The 16991-nt window shown below is 49.9% G+C and overlaps 1 protein-coding gene across 1 annotated transcript in view; it reads left to right on the top strand.

Moving 5' to 3' along the window:
- Nucleotides 1-16991, top strand: part of FANCG (FA complementation group G) — a 228741-nt gene that overhangs the window by 141096 nt on the left and 70654 nt on the right. Inside the window, exon 8 of the mRNA XM_086962889.1 lies at nucleotides 10131-10291. Within this exon, the coding sequence (XP_086819015.1) occupies nucleotides 10131-10291 (161 nt within the window). The remainder of the gene's footprint in view (nucleotides 1-10130; nucleotides 10292-16991) is intronic.

Genomic DNA, 16991 nt, shown 5'->3' on the forward strand with positions numbered 1-16991 from the left:
GGAAGGAACATATAGCTAACACAGCATGCCGCCTACAACCCGTATGGCCGGCCGCGATGTAAACTAACGGGAGCTGCGTAAGAATGCATTAATTAGCAATGAAGTTAGCGAGGCAGATCTAAACAGTGAATGCTTGAGGTTTCTTTTCTAAAACATAACAAACTTTTTAATCCAGTGCAAACTGTTCCCCCCATGGTGTGCCCACCATAAACTGTATGTGGAGTGAAGGACCCTTCGGCGCAGAGCAGCAGTGTGTCTTCGGAAGCAACTTTAATTCACCATTGCCGGAAATGAACTCACTCTGCACCTGATAGACCAATCCAAATAACTAAATGATCAGATCAGTGAACTCGACTAAGTACTGTCTGCCTTGATGCCATGCCAGGTGTATAACCTTAGAGAAGGGAATCCGCAACCAGATAGCGGGGGAGAGTGTCTAATTCGTCGCCGTCACGACTAGTGTAGCTGGTGTATTATGTGTGTTCGCGTCTCACGGGTGCACAACGTGTATTGGTAGTGTACTATGAGAGCTCTGACTGGCCCTGCTGTATATGTCATTTCGTAGGGAGAGCTAGACCCATGCAGTGAGCTAGATCAACTAGATGGCGCCGTTTGGGAATTCAGTTCAGGACGGGGCGTTACAGAAGTGCCAACCTGGCTTGCATCCCCATCAGCCATCCCCTCAGACGGGGCACTGTTTTGAATCCGAAGGAGGTACGCAGTGAGGGGGCCCCAAAGGTCCTAGGGTCGTGATTTGTGCGGCAAGAGCTCAGCATAATTATGCAATTGGTCTTGCTATGTGGTCATCGTTGACACCCAGGTCTTGAATTTGGTTCCCGACCCCGCCCCCATCGGCACGCCACGTGGCGCTTTGCCAGTAGCAGACCCAACGCAAAAAATTTCCGGTGAGGCTTCACCGCAGAGCTCGCCTGACCCAGCAGAGCAACCTTCGACAGGGTGCAACGGCCGTGCCAATCATATCCGACATGGCCGCAAACACCTCCTCCCAGTATGTCGCTACAGCTTGGCATGACCATGCTAGGTGCAGGAAGTTCGCTCCCTCGCTCCCGCAACGAAGACACCGGTCATCGGCCCGAAGGCGAAAGCGGTGCAGTTTGGCCGGGGTATAATAAAGTTGATGTAAAAATTTAAAATGGACTAGCCTGCATTGGTATGAGCGCAACTTTCCTCCCATTGGTCGTCCGTCAACGGGGCATCGAGATCGCCGTCCCAGTCGCGCCGCGCTCTGAGAGAAGGGGGCGATGGAGCAGCCTGTGCATGTTTATAAAGCATGGAGACTACGTGTTTCGGGGTGTCTACCTGAAGCAGAGTGTGAAGGGGCGCCACCGTATCTGGTTCGTCCGGGAAGTTGGGGGTGACCGCTTTAACATTCTGCCTTAGTCGCGTATATAAAAATGTATCCATAACCGAGGGGGTGCTATCTCCAAAGAATTGTGCTGATGTGCGGAAGCAGCCCTGGAGATATAGGTCGCCCCATGTATGGATCGCTAGCCTCGTGAGCATTTTACGACCAATTTCCTCGCAGGTTACACTGAGTCTTGGGTCATGTGCCAGAGTCATGGATGGTGAGTATAAGAACGTCGTCTCCATAGCCTCAGCTATGCGCCTCCAGTCCTGTACCGTGCAATCCACTGTGGAGGGATCACGGTCCGTTATCCGGGCTTCGGAATAAAGATAGCCTGATGGTTGTTCGGGCCTCATGTACCCATCTTCTACGGCAAGGTGTGCCATAAAGGGAGGAGGGTGAAACCAGTATGCTGCGAAGTGGCCTTGGGCACAATCGCAATAGCGCTGAAAATTGGGGACATCGAAACCTCCCTGGTGATAGGGTAGCATGAGTGTCCGCAAACCCATCCTGGCTTGCTTACCGCCCCAAATGAGCCACGACAATTGGGAGTTAAGGGCACGGAAGAAATGAGAACCTGGATTTTACGGGATGTTAGTAAAAAGGTATAGCAATCTGGGGAGCACCACCATCTTAATCAGGGAAATACGTCCCGCCATTGATAGCGGGAGATGAATCCACTTAGTGATGTTATCAGTCAGTTTGTCTAGAACCGTAACATAATTCGCCCTGATGAGAGTCTCACGCCTCCTCGTCACTTTAATGCCTAGGTACTTGATCTCATCCGACTCCCATATCAAGGGATAGTCTAAAAGGAATTGTGTGGTCTTGTCAGTCAGGGGGAACAGGGCTGATTTCGACCAGTTTATTTGTATCCCCGCTATACCCCCAAACCTGGTGATCTCGCGTAAGAGTGGGTTCAGATTCTCCTGGGGCTTTTGTACGTAAAGAGTCATGTCGTCGGCATATAAGGCAATAAGCAGCTGCCTTTCTGGATAGATAAGAGAGCGGTGATTGTGATGCTGACGTAGCTTGGCCGCTAAAGGCTCAATGGCAATTGCAAATAGAACTGGGGATAGCGGGCATCCCTGCCGGGTACCCCTATGAATCTCAAAGGGGGCCGAACGGGAGCCGTTCAGCACTACCGACGCCTGGGGCCTGTTATATAACAGCCAGATCCAATCGAGAAAGCTAAATGGAAATCCCATCCGTTCTAATAGCACCAAAAGGTAGTCCCATTCTAACAAATCAAATGCCTTCGTGGCGTCTAGGAAAATAGCCGCCGCCTCACACTTGGGAATTATGTCTTGCAGCACAGCCTGGAGGGTGCGCAGGTTATGGGAAGTCACGCGGTTTGGGACAAACCCGGCCTGATCCGGCAATACCAGTTGCTCCATCAGGAGGTTGAGGCGCGATGCTAGTACTTTTGCCAATATTTTATTGTCTATATTCAGTAGAGACAGGGGTCTGTACGAGTCACATTGCTCCGGAGGTTTGCCCGGCTTTAGCAAGGACTTATAAGGGCTTCGCGCATAGTAGTCGGCAGGGTGCCTTCCTCAAGAGCCGAGTAATATACTTGTTTCAAGATTGGGGCCAGAATATGGATATAGGCCTTGTAAAAATCGATCGGCAATCCATCGTATCCCAGCGATTTGCCCGATTTCATGGACATAATAGCGTCTGTTATTTCGTCCAATTAGAGTTCGTGATGAAAAAATTTCTGTTGGGCCGGGTCCAACCACACAAGTGCAGTGTCGTCAAGGTAAGATTGTAAATTGATCGGCGTGGTTCTCTGGGAGGTATAAAGTGTGGTGTAGTGGTCAGTGAGAACCCGGAGCTGTTCTGGGAGGTCCCTCTGTGGGACATTCTGTTCGTCTAGCAGGGTGGCAATATAGTTATGATATCTAGGGGGATTAACAGCGGTCGCCAGTGCCCCGCCCGGTCTGTCGCCCTCTCCGTACCTACGCGCAGTATATGGTTTCCCTAGGAACGTGCATTCTCTCTCCGCCACCTCGGCATATTCGTTCAGTTTCTCCCGAAGTTGGGCCTTGACTGCGTGACCACGTGTGGTATGGTCCATATCTCATTCCAAGTGACGTAGCTCTGTTTCCAACTTACGCAATTCGTCTCGTAATGATTTGAGGACCCCTCCCCCCTTAGGTATACACCAGCCCCTCACAGTAACTTTGAAGGCTTCCCAAACTGTTGTGAGGCTAGACACTGACGATATGTTACGTTCAAAGAAGTCTTTTACGTCGTGTTCTAGTTCCGCCCTGAAGGCTGAGTCAGTAAGGTGTGCAGGATTTAGACGCCAGCTCAAATAGGGTGAGACGACCAGGGGTATGCGCAAAGTCAGGAGCACTGGTGAATGGTCAGAGAATGTACGGGCAAGGTGTGAGGCCTTGACCTACCAGGGAGTAAGGCCCGCTGACAGAAATACATAGTCAATACGTGCCCAGGTGGAGTGTACTGCAGAGAAGTGAGTGCCCTGCTTGAGCAAGGGATGTGCGTGCCTCCACGCGTCAGTCAAATGGTGTTCCTCTACAATATTCAATAAAGTGCGCTGAGTGTGCGTATAGTGTACCGCCTGTGGGTGAGATCTATCCAGGCTAGGTTGAAGTGCAGTGTTAAAGTCACCTCCCAGTATAACATGAGCTATACCCAATGATTGAATTTTGCCCCACAGTGTGAGAAGTGTGGCCGGATCATCCGCGTTGGGTCCATAGTAACAAGCAAATAGGACTGTGTGTGAGTGAAGTCTGCTCCATACCATGCAGTATCTGCCACCCGCATCAGCCTCAGTTCCCGCCGGCGTAAAGTGCACTCCCCGCCTGACCAAGATTGTCACTCCCTTAGAGTAAGTCGAATAGGATGAAAATACTCTACATGAGACCCAGCGAGACGCGAACACAGGTGAGCTACCTGACATTAGGTGCGTTTCTTGGAGCATGGCAATGGACACTCCCTGTCTGTCTAGGTAACCTAGAATCTGCCTTTTTTTCCTCAGGTTGTTTAGCCCTCGTACATTCCATGAGACCAGCTGAAATTGTTTGGCTGCTTGCGCGTCTGTTACGTCACCCATTCCCAGAGGTACAGAAAGTTGTGGCATGTAAATATGGCATCTAAGTTCACACAGCAAACATCGACATAGGTGCAACCAGAAATCCCACTACCCTCCCTTGCAATCCCTGCCCACATAGGCGCTGCTGATGCTACAGCAGTCATAGTGGTGAGTCGGAATGGCCCCCCTCCCACACCGGCAACACCAACCCGCCGGGCAAATAACTCCCACCCAACAACCCTGAGCCAAAGTAGAACCAAACAACATACTACGTATGCCCCTACCCTAAGGAGGGAGGGGGTGTAAAGGGGCTCGCCCGTTGGGGAACCGTATCTAGGGGCGCCCGACCTGCCCTCCCCCTCCTTACTTACACTCACAAGACACCGGGTATCAGCCCGGTCGTCTATCATGGGATGGAGGTGGGTGACCGAGCACAAAATGTTGCATAGACCTGTGAGTAGTAAATCAATAAAATTCCCTCACCGGAGACATAGGGCATCATGTCCTTACAGGTTCAGCAACAAAGGTTGTATGTGACCAGCCGGTTTCCACTCTATGTTCAGTCTTGCTGCACCATCGGTGATCGCGACCTGGAGCGGCGCCTCTCCGCATCGTCTCTGGCCTGGTCTTTCTTATGTTGTTTGAGGAAGTCTTCCACTTGTTGTGGGTTTTGAAAAAATGGTGCTTGCCTTGATAAGAAATGTTTAATTTCGCAGGGTAGAGTATGGAGTATGGGATCTCCTGGGCTTGTAGCTTCTTTTTGACCCCCACAAATTTACGCCTGGCTTCCTGTACTGAAGGGGTAAAATCAGGGAAAAATGACAATGTTGTGTTACAGTAGCCCACCGTGCCAATCTCCCACGCACGTCTTAGTACTGCGTCGCGGTCTCTGTAGTTAAGAAAGCGTGCGATGATGGGCCTTGGTTGTGCCCCTGGAGGAGGGCGAGCAGCAAGGGATCTATGGGCTCTCTCCACAATGAGGTGTGAGGAGAAGGATTCTTTCCCAAACAGTTCAGTCACTAGGTTCTCCACGAAGAGCTCCATTTTCCCCGTGTTTGTGGATTCCGCCAGGCCTAAAATGCGGACGTTATTCCGGCGGGACTTAGCTTCCAAATCCTCATTCTTTTCTGCGATGATCTTGAGGAGCCTGTCCATTTGTGTCACTTGGCGGTTAGTAGAAGTGGCTCCATCTTCCAGCTCGGAGATCCTGTCCTCGGTCTCCATGATACGGGTGTCGTGCTGGTCCAGTTTCGTAACGACTCTGTCCATGCGCGTATTTATGGTGTCAATCTTGGAATCTATTGTTGAGAGGCTTTGTTTCATGCCAAGGAGTAGGGTCTTCCAGCCGTCCTCTGGGGGGACCGATGCGGTAGGGCTCCCCTCCGGCCCCGGCATCGTTCTGGGAGTTTTCCTGGACTCGAATGGTATTTTGGACTGCTTGGCGTCGCCCCGGCCCATGCCGCGCCTAGGTGTCCGCGATGTCGTGGCTGAGGGGGCCGCCAGATCAATGGCAGTCGTGGCAGGGGGCAGCCCCAGGCCAGAAGGGGGGATGGGGGTTATGTGCAATCCTCTCGACCACCCAGGAGACAAGCAAGTAGCAGTTCAGGGCACCACAGTATGGCGTCGTGGGCCTCAAGCAGATGGGGGAAGAGCCCAGAAGAGGTGAGGGACCGGTCGGCGCTCACACCTTGAGACTGGGAGCCAAGGCACAGCGAGAAGCCCCGGACAGGAGGCGGCGGATAATGTGAGCGAAGGGTAGTAGGGTAGCAGCGGCCCGGCAGATTCACGGCAGAGGAAGAGAAGGAGTGTGATCCAGGCTGAAAATAAGTGTCTCTTACTGGAAGACAGACGTGTATCCTGCACGCTGCGTGGTAGTATCAGCAGGCCCCCGGGTGTTGTAGCTCAGTCTTCGGGCCCCCCCGCCACAAGAGGGCCAGGTGGTAAAGTTCGAGCCTCAGGGGGTGACACCAGCGTCCCTGTTGGGTCTTTACGAGCAGTGCGGCAGAGGTCGGCTCAGGGAGTGGCCTCCCAAGAAGTAGAGTTCAGCGGACGGGGCCGCAAGCAATGGCCGCCGGCCGATCGGGCCTATGGTGCCTTGCCCACGTTAGCACAGCGTCCCCTGCAGTAACAGACCCCTTGCACTGAAACGACGAGTGGGCAGCAGCGTCAGCCCGGTGCGGCAATCAGGGAGGGGGGGCCGCCCCGCAGGAGCGCCGATGCCACCAGTTCAAGTTTCCGGGCGCGCGGGACGTCTATGGCGCCATTTGTATAGAAGGCCGCCGCTCGTGGCAAAGCCTCACGGGACCTACGCTGTGACTGTCGCGGGGCCGGGAGGAGAGGCGCGATGTGGCAAACAGCGCTCACCTCAGGCAGAGTTAAAGTGCCGTCGCAGTCTATGTAAGGAGCCTCCGGGCTCGCCCTTCCCACCGCAGCCACGTCCACCGACCCAGCCGTGTAGGCCGCAGAGCCTCGGATTTTCCTGGGAGGCCGCCGCCGCAGATCGGCAGTCACCGGAACCAGCATACAACCGCCCGCGGGTGTTGAAGTGAATTGTGCTGTCCACAGTGGGGCTCCTAAGGCAAAGTTGGTACCGCTGTGTGCGTCTCGTCGTTACGGACACACTCGTGCGGTCGTTGCGGAGGTTTCTCCGGTCAGGATCCGATGAAGGATGGAAAAGGTGCTCGGACTGGCGAGAGCCTCACACAGGTGCAGCCATCTTGGTCTGGCGCCACCTAGCGCCCCAGATAACGTATTTAAAATGGTTTGAATTAGTGTAAGAATTAGGCTTAGGCTGAGAGTATTTTAGTTGAATTAAAATGAGTGGTAGGGTTAGCATAAGGGTTAGGATACGGTCATTTCTTAATTCTATAAATTGATTTAATTTTATTTAGGGTTACATTAAGGCTAAGCATTTATTTGCATACAGTTGAATCATATTGCATTAAATCGGTGTTATTTTGTTTACATTCTATGATGACTGATAAATGTTCAAGGCTGAACTTGCCATATGAGACACAGGAAAAACTGCTAGATGGCTGAGTTTCGATTACCAGCTTTTAGGGGTGAATGGACCGAGAGATCATCAGCTACCCCCTTAACAGCTGTGTTTGTTATATACATACACATGGTCCTGGAGACAGTCAGACTCACTTCTGCACTCATTGAACAATGTTTGGCTGGTAAGGACATGTTTTCCAAGGATGCTTTTAGCTCTTAGTTGACTGCTGCCAAGGTTACTAAGTAAACTTCATTAATTTAATTTAAGTTCAGCATTCTGTATAGGTTAACTTAAGTAAACGTTCATATTATGTGCTTAAACCTAATTTAAAATAGGGGTGGGCATAACTTGTGCAATTTTACAGTGCAGAAAAAAACTCTGAGATTCCGCAGAGTTCCATCAATGGCCGTAACTAGGCACAATGCGCTACTTGTTCTTTGATTTAGCACCAGGAGCGCGTTCCTCACGGACGAATGAACCTTAACAGAACCATGCGGCTCGCCAGGGGGGGCAGCTACTCAAGTCGATTTTGCTGCTGCTCGAGTAGATTTTCTACTCAATTGGCACCCTTCTGACCTCGAACGGTTGCGACAGCCCGCATTGGAAAAATCTTGCCCGATGTCCTCCGAGCTACCAAAAATCACGATAGGGGACGCCAAATCACGCTCGTGCTCAGCAACTTACCGTTTTGGTGCACGAGTGAGAAAAAATTGCCTCACACGATTGGAACAGAATATTTTGTCCACCCATAACTTAAATTAGGCTTACTCTCTGCCCCTGGTGACCTTCATTAGGCCCTCCTTCGCCACTGCCCATTGCTGCGCAGTTTTAAACCAGATGTTTGTTAGGGCACCTTTGGGGCAGCCTTTGAACTGCAGTACATATCGTTGCCAGTATCGCTACTGAAGCCACAAATCAATGTTACATTTTGCCTTTTTTTGCTGTTCAACAAATATTGATTTACTTCCTGGTATTCTCCACTGTTAAAGGGTGTAATTTAGCAAACACTTTCCAAAATAAACATAGTACTTGAGAGCATGTAATATTTCAGCATATGCTCACCTGATACACCATCCACTTCTGCTCACATCATAAACAGCTCCTTAATTAAATCTGCATGTGTCCTTTCTAACAAACTATGTTTCCCAGTTTGTCGCCAACCTAGTGAAATATTGTAGCGGTGTAGCCATGTCATACATTTCAAGCTAGGTCATCCCAATTCTCCTCTGTTTCAGGTGAGTTTCAGCATTTCTGGTGTAATCCTGGCCCCTTCCTTGTCCAAATCAACACGTCTAGTAGCTGATCCACTTCCCTGAATAACTCTGCTCTGTGGGCTTGTCTGTTTCCCCTTTCTACCAGCTAACTGTCAGACTCTATATTGCTAGTTTTGACCTGAGCCATCAAGTCCATACACTTTCTGCTCATTCTGTCCCAGAAAACTGAGCACATACCCTGAGTTGATCGCCTTTTAGAATGGACCCCGTGCAGGGGGTAAGGGCTCTCTGTAGTCACACACATCACTCATCACATGCTTTTTCTAGGATCACACTGATCTTCCCTGATCCTCCAGCTTCTTTCTTGTGGTTGGGCCCATTCACAATCCTCTTGGGTTCATCACAGCATACTTTTCGAGTGTCTGATAAAGGCTGGTCTACCATGCCACTCCCACCGGTGCCTCTTTCAAAGGCCACTTTCCCCACAGGTGGCTTCCAATTGAGACCATCTTTCATCAGCATGCCAACCCAGCAAACATACACTACGGTCCGTGCCTACGCTGGCAGAGTCTTTACCCAACAACCCTCCCACTTATTTTAAGGCTCTTGTCAGCTCAGTGGTTTCAGTACGTGTATTTAATGCCACCCCTTTGCTCCCACCAGCATTCCAGCTATACAACACATTTTCACATTAGTTGTTCACAGGATTATAAAGGACTGTACATGGGATATCACCAGCTACCTTAGGAAACGTCCAGTCTGCCATCTTGTCTGGCCATATGCCCATTTAATTTAAGTACATTAAATTCTGGTTAGTGAAATGGCTATTTTGTAGTATGTATATGATCAGTGTTTATGTAAATGTAAGACTTCCACATTTTAATGGTAGGTTGCGGTAGTGAGCCTTAAAGTAGTTACACACTACTCATTACAATCAACTGTGTTGACTAAGTATCTGCCTGACCCCATGCAGCATACCTTTCCTAAGCTGGCTTCAGACAGACTGGAGTCTTGGAACTTTCACCGGCTTGGCTTAGCAGTGACCCTACAGCCACATGCTTGTATGGAAGCTCTCCTCGCTGGACAGGAGCTGCAATGCCCCCCGCCTGGCAGGTGCTGCTGTGAGTCTGTCTTCCTTGGTGGGCACTACAAGCAGGAAGTCAGACATTGGATGCTGGTTAAAGCTAAAACACCTTGTGTGAAAATGATTTTCCACTCAAAATGTGAATAGAAAGGACAAATGGTTCTTTGCTCAGTGAGTGAACTGCCTGACTGACTGACTGAAATGAATTAAAATTGATGTTTTTATAATCTAATACTGCACAGAGATGTTGATGAATTTTGTGAAAATACTCCTGATGGAGACCTAGTAAGGCTAGAACTATTCCTTCGAGATATAACCAGGCAGACTCAAAGTACCAAACTCACAATAACGCTTACTGTTCGTATTTAGCAGACCAAATCACTAATCCCCTTTCATTTTATTTTAAGGCTTTAGAAGATTCCAAGCAAGTTACAAGTTCTCTTGGCCACGTCTCCCTTCTACGAACAGAGTATCTGGTCCAGATCCCACGCGCAGTCACTATTTTCTGCGATCATAACCAGTTGGAAGTGAAGTATCTGATAGCAAGGAGATATCTCCAGGTTGGAAGGTAAATGTCTTCTCCATTGCTCTGTCTTTATTAATGAAGTATGTAAATTGTTTAGCGAATGCACCTCTCCGGTGTCGATGTTGGAAGCTTTGAATATGTGCTGTGATCTCACCTGAAACAAGGTCGGTTTTGGGATTGTAGCATTCTTCGTTACTATGCAAGGGTGCCGGATTTGAGAACTGGATGACAGATGGGCACTTGGGGTCTCCTTCCCTGTGAAGAGATACCACAACATGAGCTGGTTGACCATCAACTCCTCTGATGCCCACAAGTAAAACATGCCTGGTAGGATATAATAATAGATTGCAGGAAGGTGCAGAAGAGATCAGAATACCTGCTACCAGTGTCCCCATTGCGCAAACATGCCATATCGCAGATTTATAGGACTCTAATAAGCTACAGTCATTTGTCTTTGGCAATACTAAACGAAAGATGGGAGCGGGATCTAGGGGTCCTAGCAGATGAGGACTCAAGAGAGGCGTGTTGACACGCAAGGCAGATAGTGTATGAACCTGGTCTCTGCCTAGTACAATTAAAAATACTGCATCAGCCATATTTTACCAGGACCAGGCTCTTCCATGTGGGGAAACCGGAGAGTGACAGGAGCCTGCACAGATGTCTGACAGGGATGCTACTCCCTGTTAGACTGCACCGGTTACAAACGTGCTGGGCACAAGTGGGTTAGAGTTTCTCGGTGGTCACATGGGAGCGCGTGGCCCTTGGCTCCCCTTTGGAATCCATAGGGTATATGGGGCATCACAACCTGTGTAAATATACTACACTGTTCTGCAATGTGGCTCTCATGGTTGCCAGAAAAGACATTGTCCGGCTGTGACTCAGTGTGTAAATCCTGGTCTTGGCCCACTGGACAGCCAGAGTTGACGTTGGTATACGCAAGGGGAGTGCATCGTGTATAAAATGCCCGGAAGCCCACAGAAATTTGACAATATATGGGCCCATGGACCGATTTCCGGGGCATGATTTGACTTCTGATTGTGCAGGAGAACAACCATGGCCGCTGCTGGCGGTGAGCGGTTTTGCTGGATTCTCAAAGGGATTGGCTGGGGTGTCTGACCCAACTGAGTATTGTTTGAAACACCCCACAATGCTTCTATTCCTGTCTTAAAAGTTAGTGCTGGTAATGCTAAATAGTATTGTGGACTTGGATTGTCTCGAAATATTTGTTAAAAGTTGATTATTTATTTACATGGCAAATCTTAATAAAATGATTTAAAAAAAATAATGACCTTGCCCATGTTAGGCTTCTTGTCTTGAGTCTCTTGAAGACCATAGGCTCTCTGCCGAAAAAGAAATTAGGTGAATAGAGGTAAAAATGCATGGATAACAATTTAATCTAAGTGAAGATATATTCGTATTCAAGGCATGGGCAAGAGGGTGTTATCACCAGAAAGAAAGGGGAATTTTATTGAAGTGGGCCAACACCAAAAATGCTTTAGAGACTTGGCAACTTTTACGTCTCCCATGATTGCAAGAACCAATGACTTTTTCCGTAAAAAACGGAATTGAGACATTTAAAACATTTGTATCTCAAGAAATGAATATTTAATTGATTCATGATCTAAAATACAATTTTCAAGACTGATGGAATAAAATAAGAATTTGAGCTTTGATTTGTAAATGTGTGTGTGTGTAAATGTGTTTCGATTTATATAGCGCACTTTAACCCAGGGGTCCCAAGGCGCTTGCTTAGGGAACCCGTCCTGGTATTTCCCTGTGAGATATCCCGGCCGGGTATCCACAAGGTGAAAGCCAGGCATCCCGCCGCGAGGGGCCGTAGTGGAGATTAAGCAAGCTATTGCCCAGAGTCGCAGAGTGTGACCCCGTGAGTCGAGTAGGCACCGGAGCGAGAATTGTCGACTCCGTGGAATTTTTGAGCCCGAGACCTGCCAAGGCGGGGAATCGAACCCTGGTCCACGGCCGATCTCAGCTTCCGGGTCTGCCGCCTCTAACCACTGAGCCACGCTTCTCCACTATGGATTTGTCAGTCAACATTCAATTCAATCCCTTCCAGAACTTTAAAGAGAATCTTATCACTTCATCACCCAGCAAAAAGTATTAAGTGCTTGTTTATGCATTCTTGCCAACATGTTTCATAATGTAAACGTGTTGCTTCAGCGAGACAAAAATTGATATTTGCAACTAATGCAAATCCTTCATTAATGATAGTTTCTTCAAGTAAGTATCAGTGTGGTACATGGTCACCCAGTTGATGAAATGGATAGGGGATGATATGGGAGAAAACCTTTGAAACCAGAAAAAGAGCTTGGTAATAAAAGAAACTTGCTCAATCTTGACCTTCCTGCATGGGCTGCAGTCTCATTTGGGAAATCATAATCACTAGGTTTATTTATTTATTTGAAAAGTTTTTATCAAGGTGAAGGGTGTTGGACCCGGGTTCACCGGTCCACCTAGGGTAGCCTGGCACCAAGTGGAAAGGCTATCTCAGGACTTCTGTGTTGTACTTGCGTCACACTCAACTCAGTAACTCAGCGCACCTCCACTCCAAAAACGACACCACACCGTCTTTAGAAAAGAATGGAAATACTTTATCTTATGATTTAGAACCTTTTTAGTTCCTAGCAGTGACTAACTTTACATCATTAGCACTTCCACATATAATTAATCGTTTCAATAAAAACATGACATTTTATTTGATTATAGAACAGTTCACAGTAGGCCATGAGATTAGCAATTTCACACAACCTATCTTCTAAGGTAACTTCGCAGTTCAGAATTAGGTCAAGCAGCAGGTTCTTTAAAAGTTATATCAATTGGCAATTGCAGCAGTTCAGTAACCAGAAGGAGAAACATGAAACACTTCATAAATGAGGTAGGCAGGTAATTTCACCCCTTCAATCTGATGGCTAATGACTTGGGGTTAGGTAGATAATTGTAGAATATTATTTGGCAGTTAGTTTGTTGCTTAATCTAGTCCATAGCCTTCCATGCCTGCCAAAATGCTCACCCGCAACTCCTCCTTCCAAGATCACAGTTTTCCACCTGTTTCTCCTTTATTCTCGCTACTACGCGTTGGTTTCCTAAACACTCAATTTAAACAACCAGGCAGTCAAGTTTCCAAAGCGAATGCATTACTCCTTCCCCTCCGGGGCCTTACCAAAACTCCAGTGCTCTTGCCGGCTAATCTCTACCTCCAAGTATCGGCAGATCTGTCTCAACCACGCCCCAGCCTCCTGAGCCAGAGGCAAGGAGAGCAGACAACAGGGGCGCTACAGGCCCTTTCCGGTTCTTTACTCCCCCTCCCAACTTCTCAGGCCTTCTCAGTGCTCGCCCCGGCCTGCTGACAAGAGTGGTCTCAAGAAAGAGAGAGCGGATAGTAGTACAGCATTGAGCTCTCCCCGCTCCCTCTCAGGCCAGTTCCGCGCTTCCTCACACTCGCTGACTGGAGCGGCCGGTGACACCCATTCGCATCACTTCTGACAGGCGGGCCGGCCCCCTCAGGCACCAGCTTACTTGGAAATCCATTGGGCGGGGCACCGAGGCCCACCTCCTATCTCCAGCGCGGGGTTTTGAAAAGCGGGTCCGGTATGCTCTCTGCCAATCCGCAGCAGGAGCGCCTGGGAGCAGACGCGCCACTGAAGCGATCCTGGGGGTCTGGCACTGGAGTAAGTCTCTCCCTTCTTTTTACGGTACTGAGGCAGTAGGGGCAAGTCTCTTGCAGCGCACGGAGGGGGCCCTGAGCCTTTAGTAACTGTCTCTAATGCCGGTCAGCACTTGCCCTCCGCAATGGTGATAATCCTGCAGCGGATTCTGGTCATGGAATTTCTTCCAGACTGACGGGGGGGGGGGAACCTCCACTAACTCTCTCTACTGACTCCACAGCCTATACTCCTGCCTGCCCACTTCTACACAAAATGCCGTCCAACATTCCGCCTTATATAGCCTGGGCCCAGAGTGACTAAAGTGGACCAGAAGGTTCTGGAACCCCTCATGTCACCCTATGGCCCAAGGCTGTGAGGTAAGCCTGAACAGGCCACCATTTTGTGAGAGTGCACTCCTATTTCTTCCCATTTTGAAAGGAGCACCTGCGCGTCAACATTAATCAGTAATGATGGTGCGCCCGAGGTTTTTAAGCCAACACACAGAAACAAAAAATACAGTGGACACAAAAATGGGAAGGCAAAAAAGGGGAAAAATTAAGGAGGGACCACCCAAAGGGCTGACAGGTCTAACACGCATCCCCCCCAGCTGAAAGTGTGGAGAGCTACCCAACCCCTTGGGAGTTCTCGTCACTAAGGCGGAAGTACCTCAAGAGACCGTCAGCGTTGGCGTGGTCAAATTGTAAAAAAAAATTAAATTGATACTTGTATAGCGCACTACTCACCCGCAAGGGTCTCAAGGCGCTTGTACGAATACCGCTGTGGAACCCGTCCTGGCTTTCCCTGTGAGGTGTCCACTCCTGGGCACCCCCAGGGTGAAGGCCAGGCATCCTTAGTGTTGTGGGGGCCGTTGTGGAGATTAAGCAAGCTATTGCCCAGAGTTGCAGAGTGGGACTCTATGATTGGAATAGGCACTGAGGCGAGAATTATCAGGTCCGTGGAATTTTGAGCCCAAGACCCACCGAGGCGGGGAATTGAACCCTGGTCCCGGGCTAGACCTCTGCATCAGGGTGTCCAGGTCGATGTTCCACCCTGAAGTCCATTCCCTTTAGGGAGATGGACCACCTTAGCAACTTGGGATTCTCCCCCTTCATTTGCATCAGCCAACGAAGGGGCCGGTGGTCGGTCTGAACGAGGAAGTGCGAGCCAAACAGATATGGCCGCAACTTCTTCAGGGCCCATACCACGGCAAATGCTTCCCGCTCGATCGTACTCCACCTCTGTTCCCGGGGGAGCAGTCTCCTGGTTGGTCCAGACCCTCTTCGTTGAGTTGTGACAGCACTGCCTAAATGCCATGCTCTGATGCGTCTGTTTGGACGATAAACTCCTTGAAGAAGTCGGGGGGCCCTTAGGACAGGAGCCGCGCACATAGCTTGTTTTAGGGTGAGTGAATCACCCCCTCCACCGACCCATCCTTCTCTTGGGACGCAAAGAGATCAGGGAGAGGCTCACTTTCCTCTTCCTCTGTCCCATCAGTCACCATCATCAAGATGACCTCGGGCCTCTCATGGTGGGGCTTAAGGCGGTTGACATGGAGCACCCGATGGGGCTGCCTGGGGGTCTTGAGATCCACTAAATAAGTGACCTTGCCCTTCTTTTCAACCACTGGTACTGGCTTTGCTGCAGGTCGCGCTGCTGCGCTGCTTATTTTAAAGTACCCGTTTTGTATTTGTGTTATTTTGAGTCTGTTCTCCCCTATTTTTAGGCGCTTTGCTTGGGGAAATCTTTCTGCCCTCTTACCTGCATATAAATGTGTTAACGCACTGCCGTTTGGCGGGTCCGGGTCCCGGGGTTGGTTCGGTGGGCGCCATCTTGCCTTGGGCTGTCCAGATCTTCCACGGGCGCCATCTTGGAGCGTCTCTACGCTCGGTGTGCTACTCGCCTCGCCTACTTAAGGCGGACTCGTCACCAGTAGCCTGGTCAAGGTACTGGCTTTGCTGCAGGTCGCGCTGCTGCTGCGCTGCTTATTTTAAAGTACCCGTTTTGTATTTGTGTTATTTTGAGTCTGTTCTCCCCTGTTTTTAGGCGCTTTGCTTGGGGAAATCTTTCTGCCCTCTTACCTGCATATAAATGTGTTAACGCACCGCCGTTTGGCGGGTCCGGGTCCCGGGGTTGGTTCGGTGGGCGCCATCTTGCCTTGGGCTGTCCAGATCTTCCACGGGCGCCATCTTGGAGCGTCTCTACGCTCGGTGTGCTACTCGCCTCGCCTACTTAAAGTCGTCCTCTCCCGCGCAGCGGGATCGCGCAGTGGGACGCCGTCTCTTAGCCGGAGTCGTGCCTGAGTCCTGCCCGTCTGCGCCCGTCCGCGCCAAGGACGCGCCGGGCGCGGCGGTCTTTAGGTATTTATACATCCTCAGACTCGGTTACACGGGATTGCGCCATGATTGTATATTCTGGTGCCACGCTGCGGGTCTTAGGACGTTCTGTCCCAAGATGTATACATGCACCTTTACACCCGCTCTGTGGCCCTTATCAGTGCGCTTGTGGCCAGTGGGCGGTGGACTCTCCGGTTGAGATATGTCAGGAGGCTCTACCGGTCGCTTCGTGTAGTAGCCGTCAGGCTCATGCTCTGCGCATCCTGAGCTTTAATGCGAGGTCCCTAGTTCAACACCACCAAGCTGTTAGGGACCTGATGCGAGATGAGGCCCCTGACATTGTGGCTATTACGGAAACGTGGCTGAAGGATGATGATACGGCTATTATTAATCTGGCATTTCCCTCCGATTTTTCGGTCTTCACCCTGAATCGATCGACTAGGGGAGGGGGCATCGATCTCGCAGTGAGATCTAGTCTCTCTTGCTGTTGGTCTGCCCTTAACATCGCAGGTTGCGAGAGTGCTGTCTTTAAAATTTTGGTTAACCCTCAGTTTTCCCTTTCAGGGATGGTAGTCTACCGCCCTCCGGGAAGCGAGGTGGCATTCAGGGCCGCCTTTCCTGATGCGGTAAGTTCTTTGGCGGTGGGGTGTGCTAACTTTTCTATCTTGGGGGACCTTAATTTGCACTTGGAGAATCAGAATATCCCTACGGTGTTCTGTATTCTAGCCGATCTGGAGGCTCTTCAAC

The sequence above is a fragment of the Lissotriton vulgaris genome, chromosome 3_1, assembly GCF_964263255.1.
Source record: "Lissotriton vulgaris chromosome 3_1, aLisVul1.2, whole genome shotgun sequence".
NCBI classification, from domain to species: Eukaryota; Metazoa; Chordata; class Amphibia; order Caudata; family Salamandridae; genus Lissotriton; species Lissotriton vulgaris.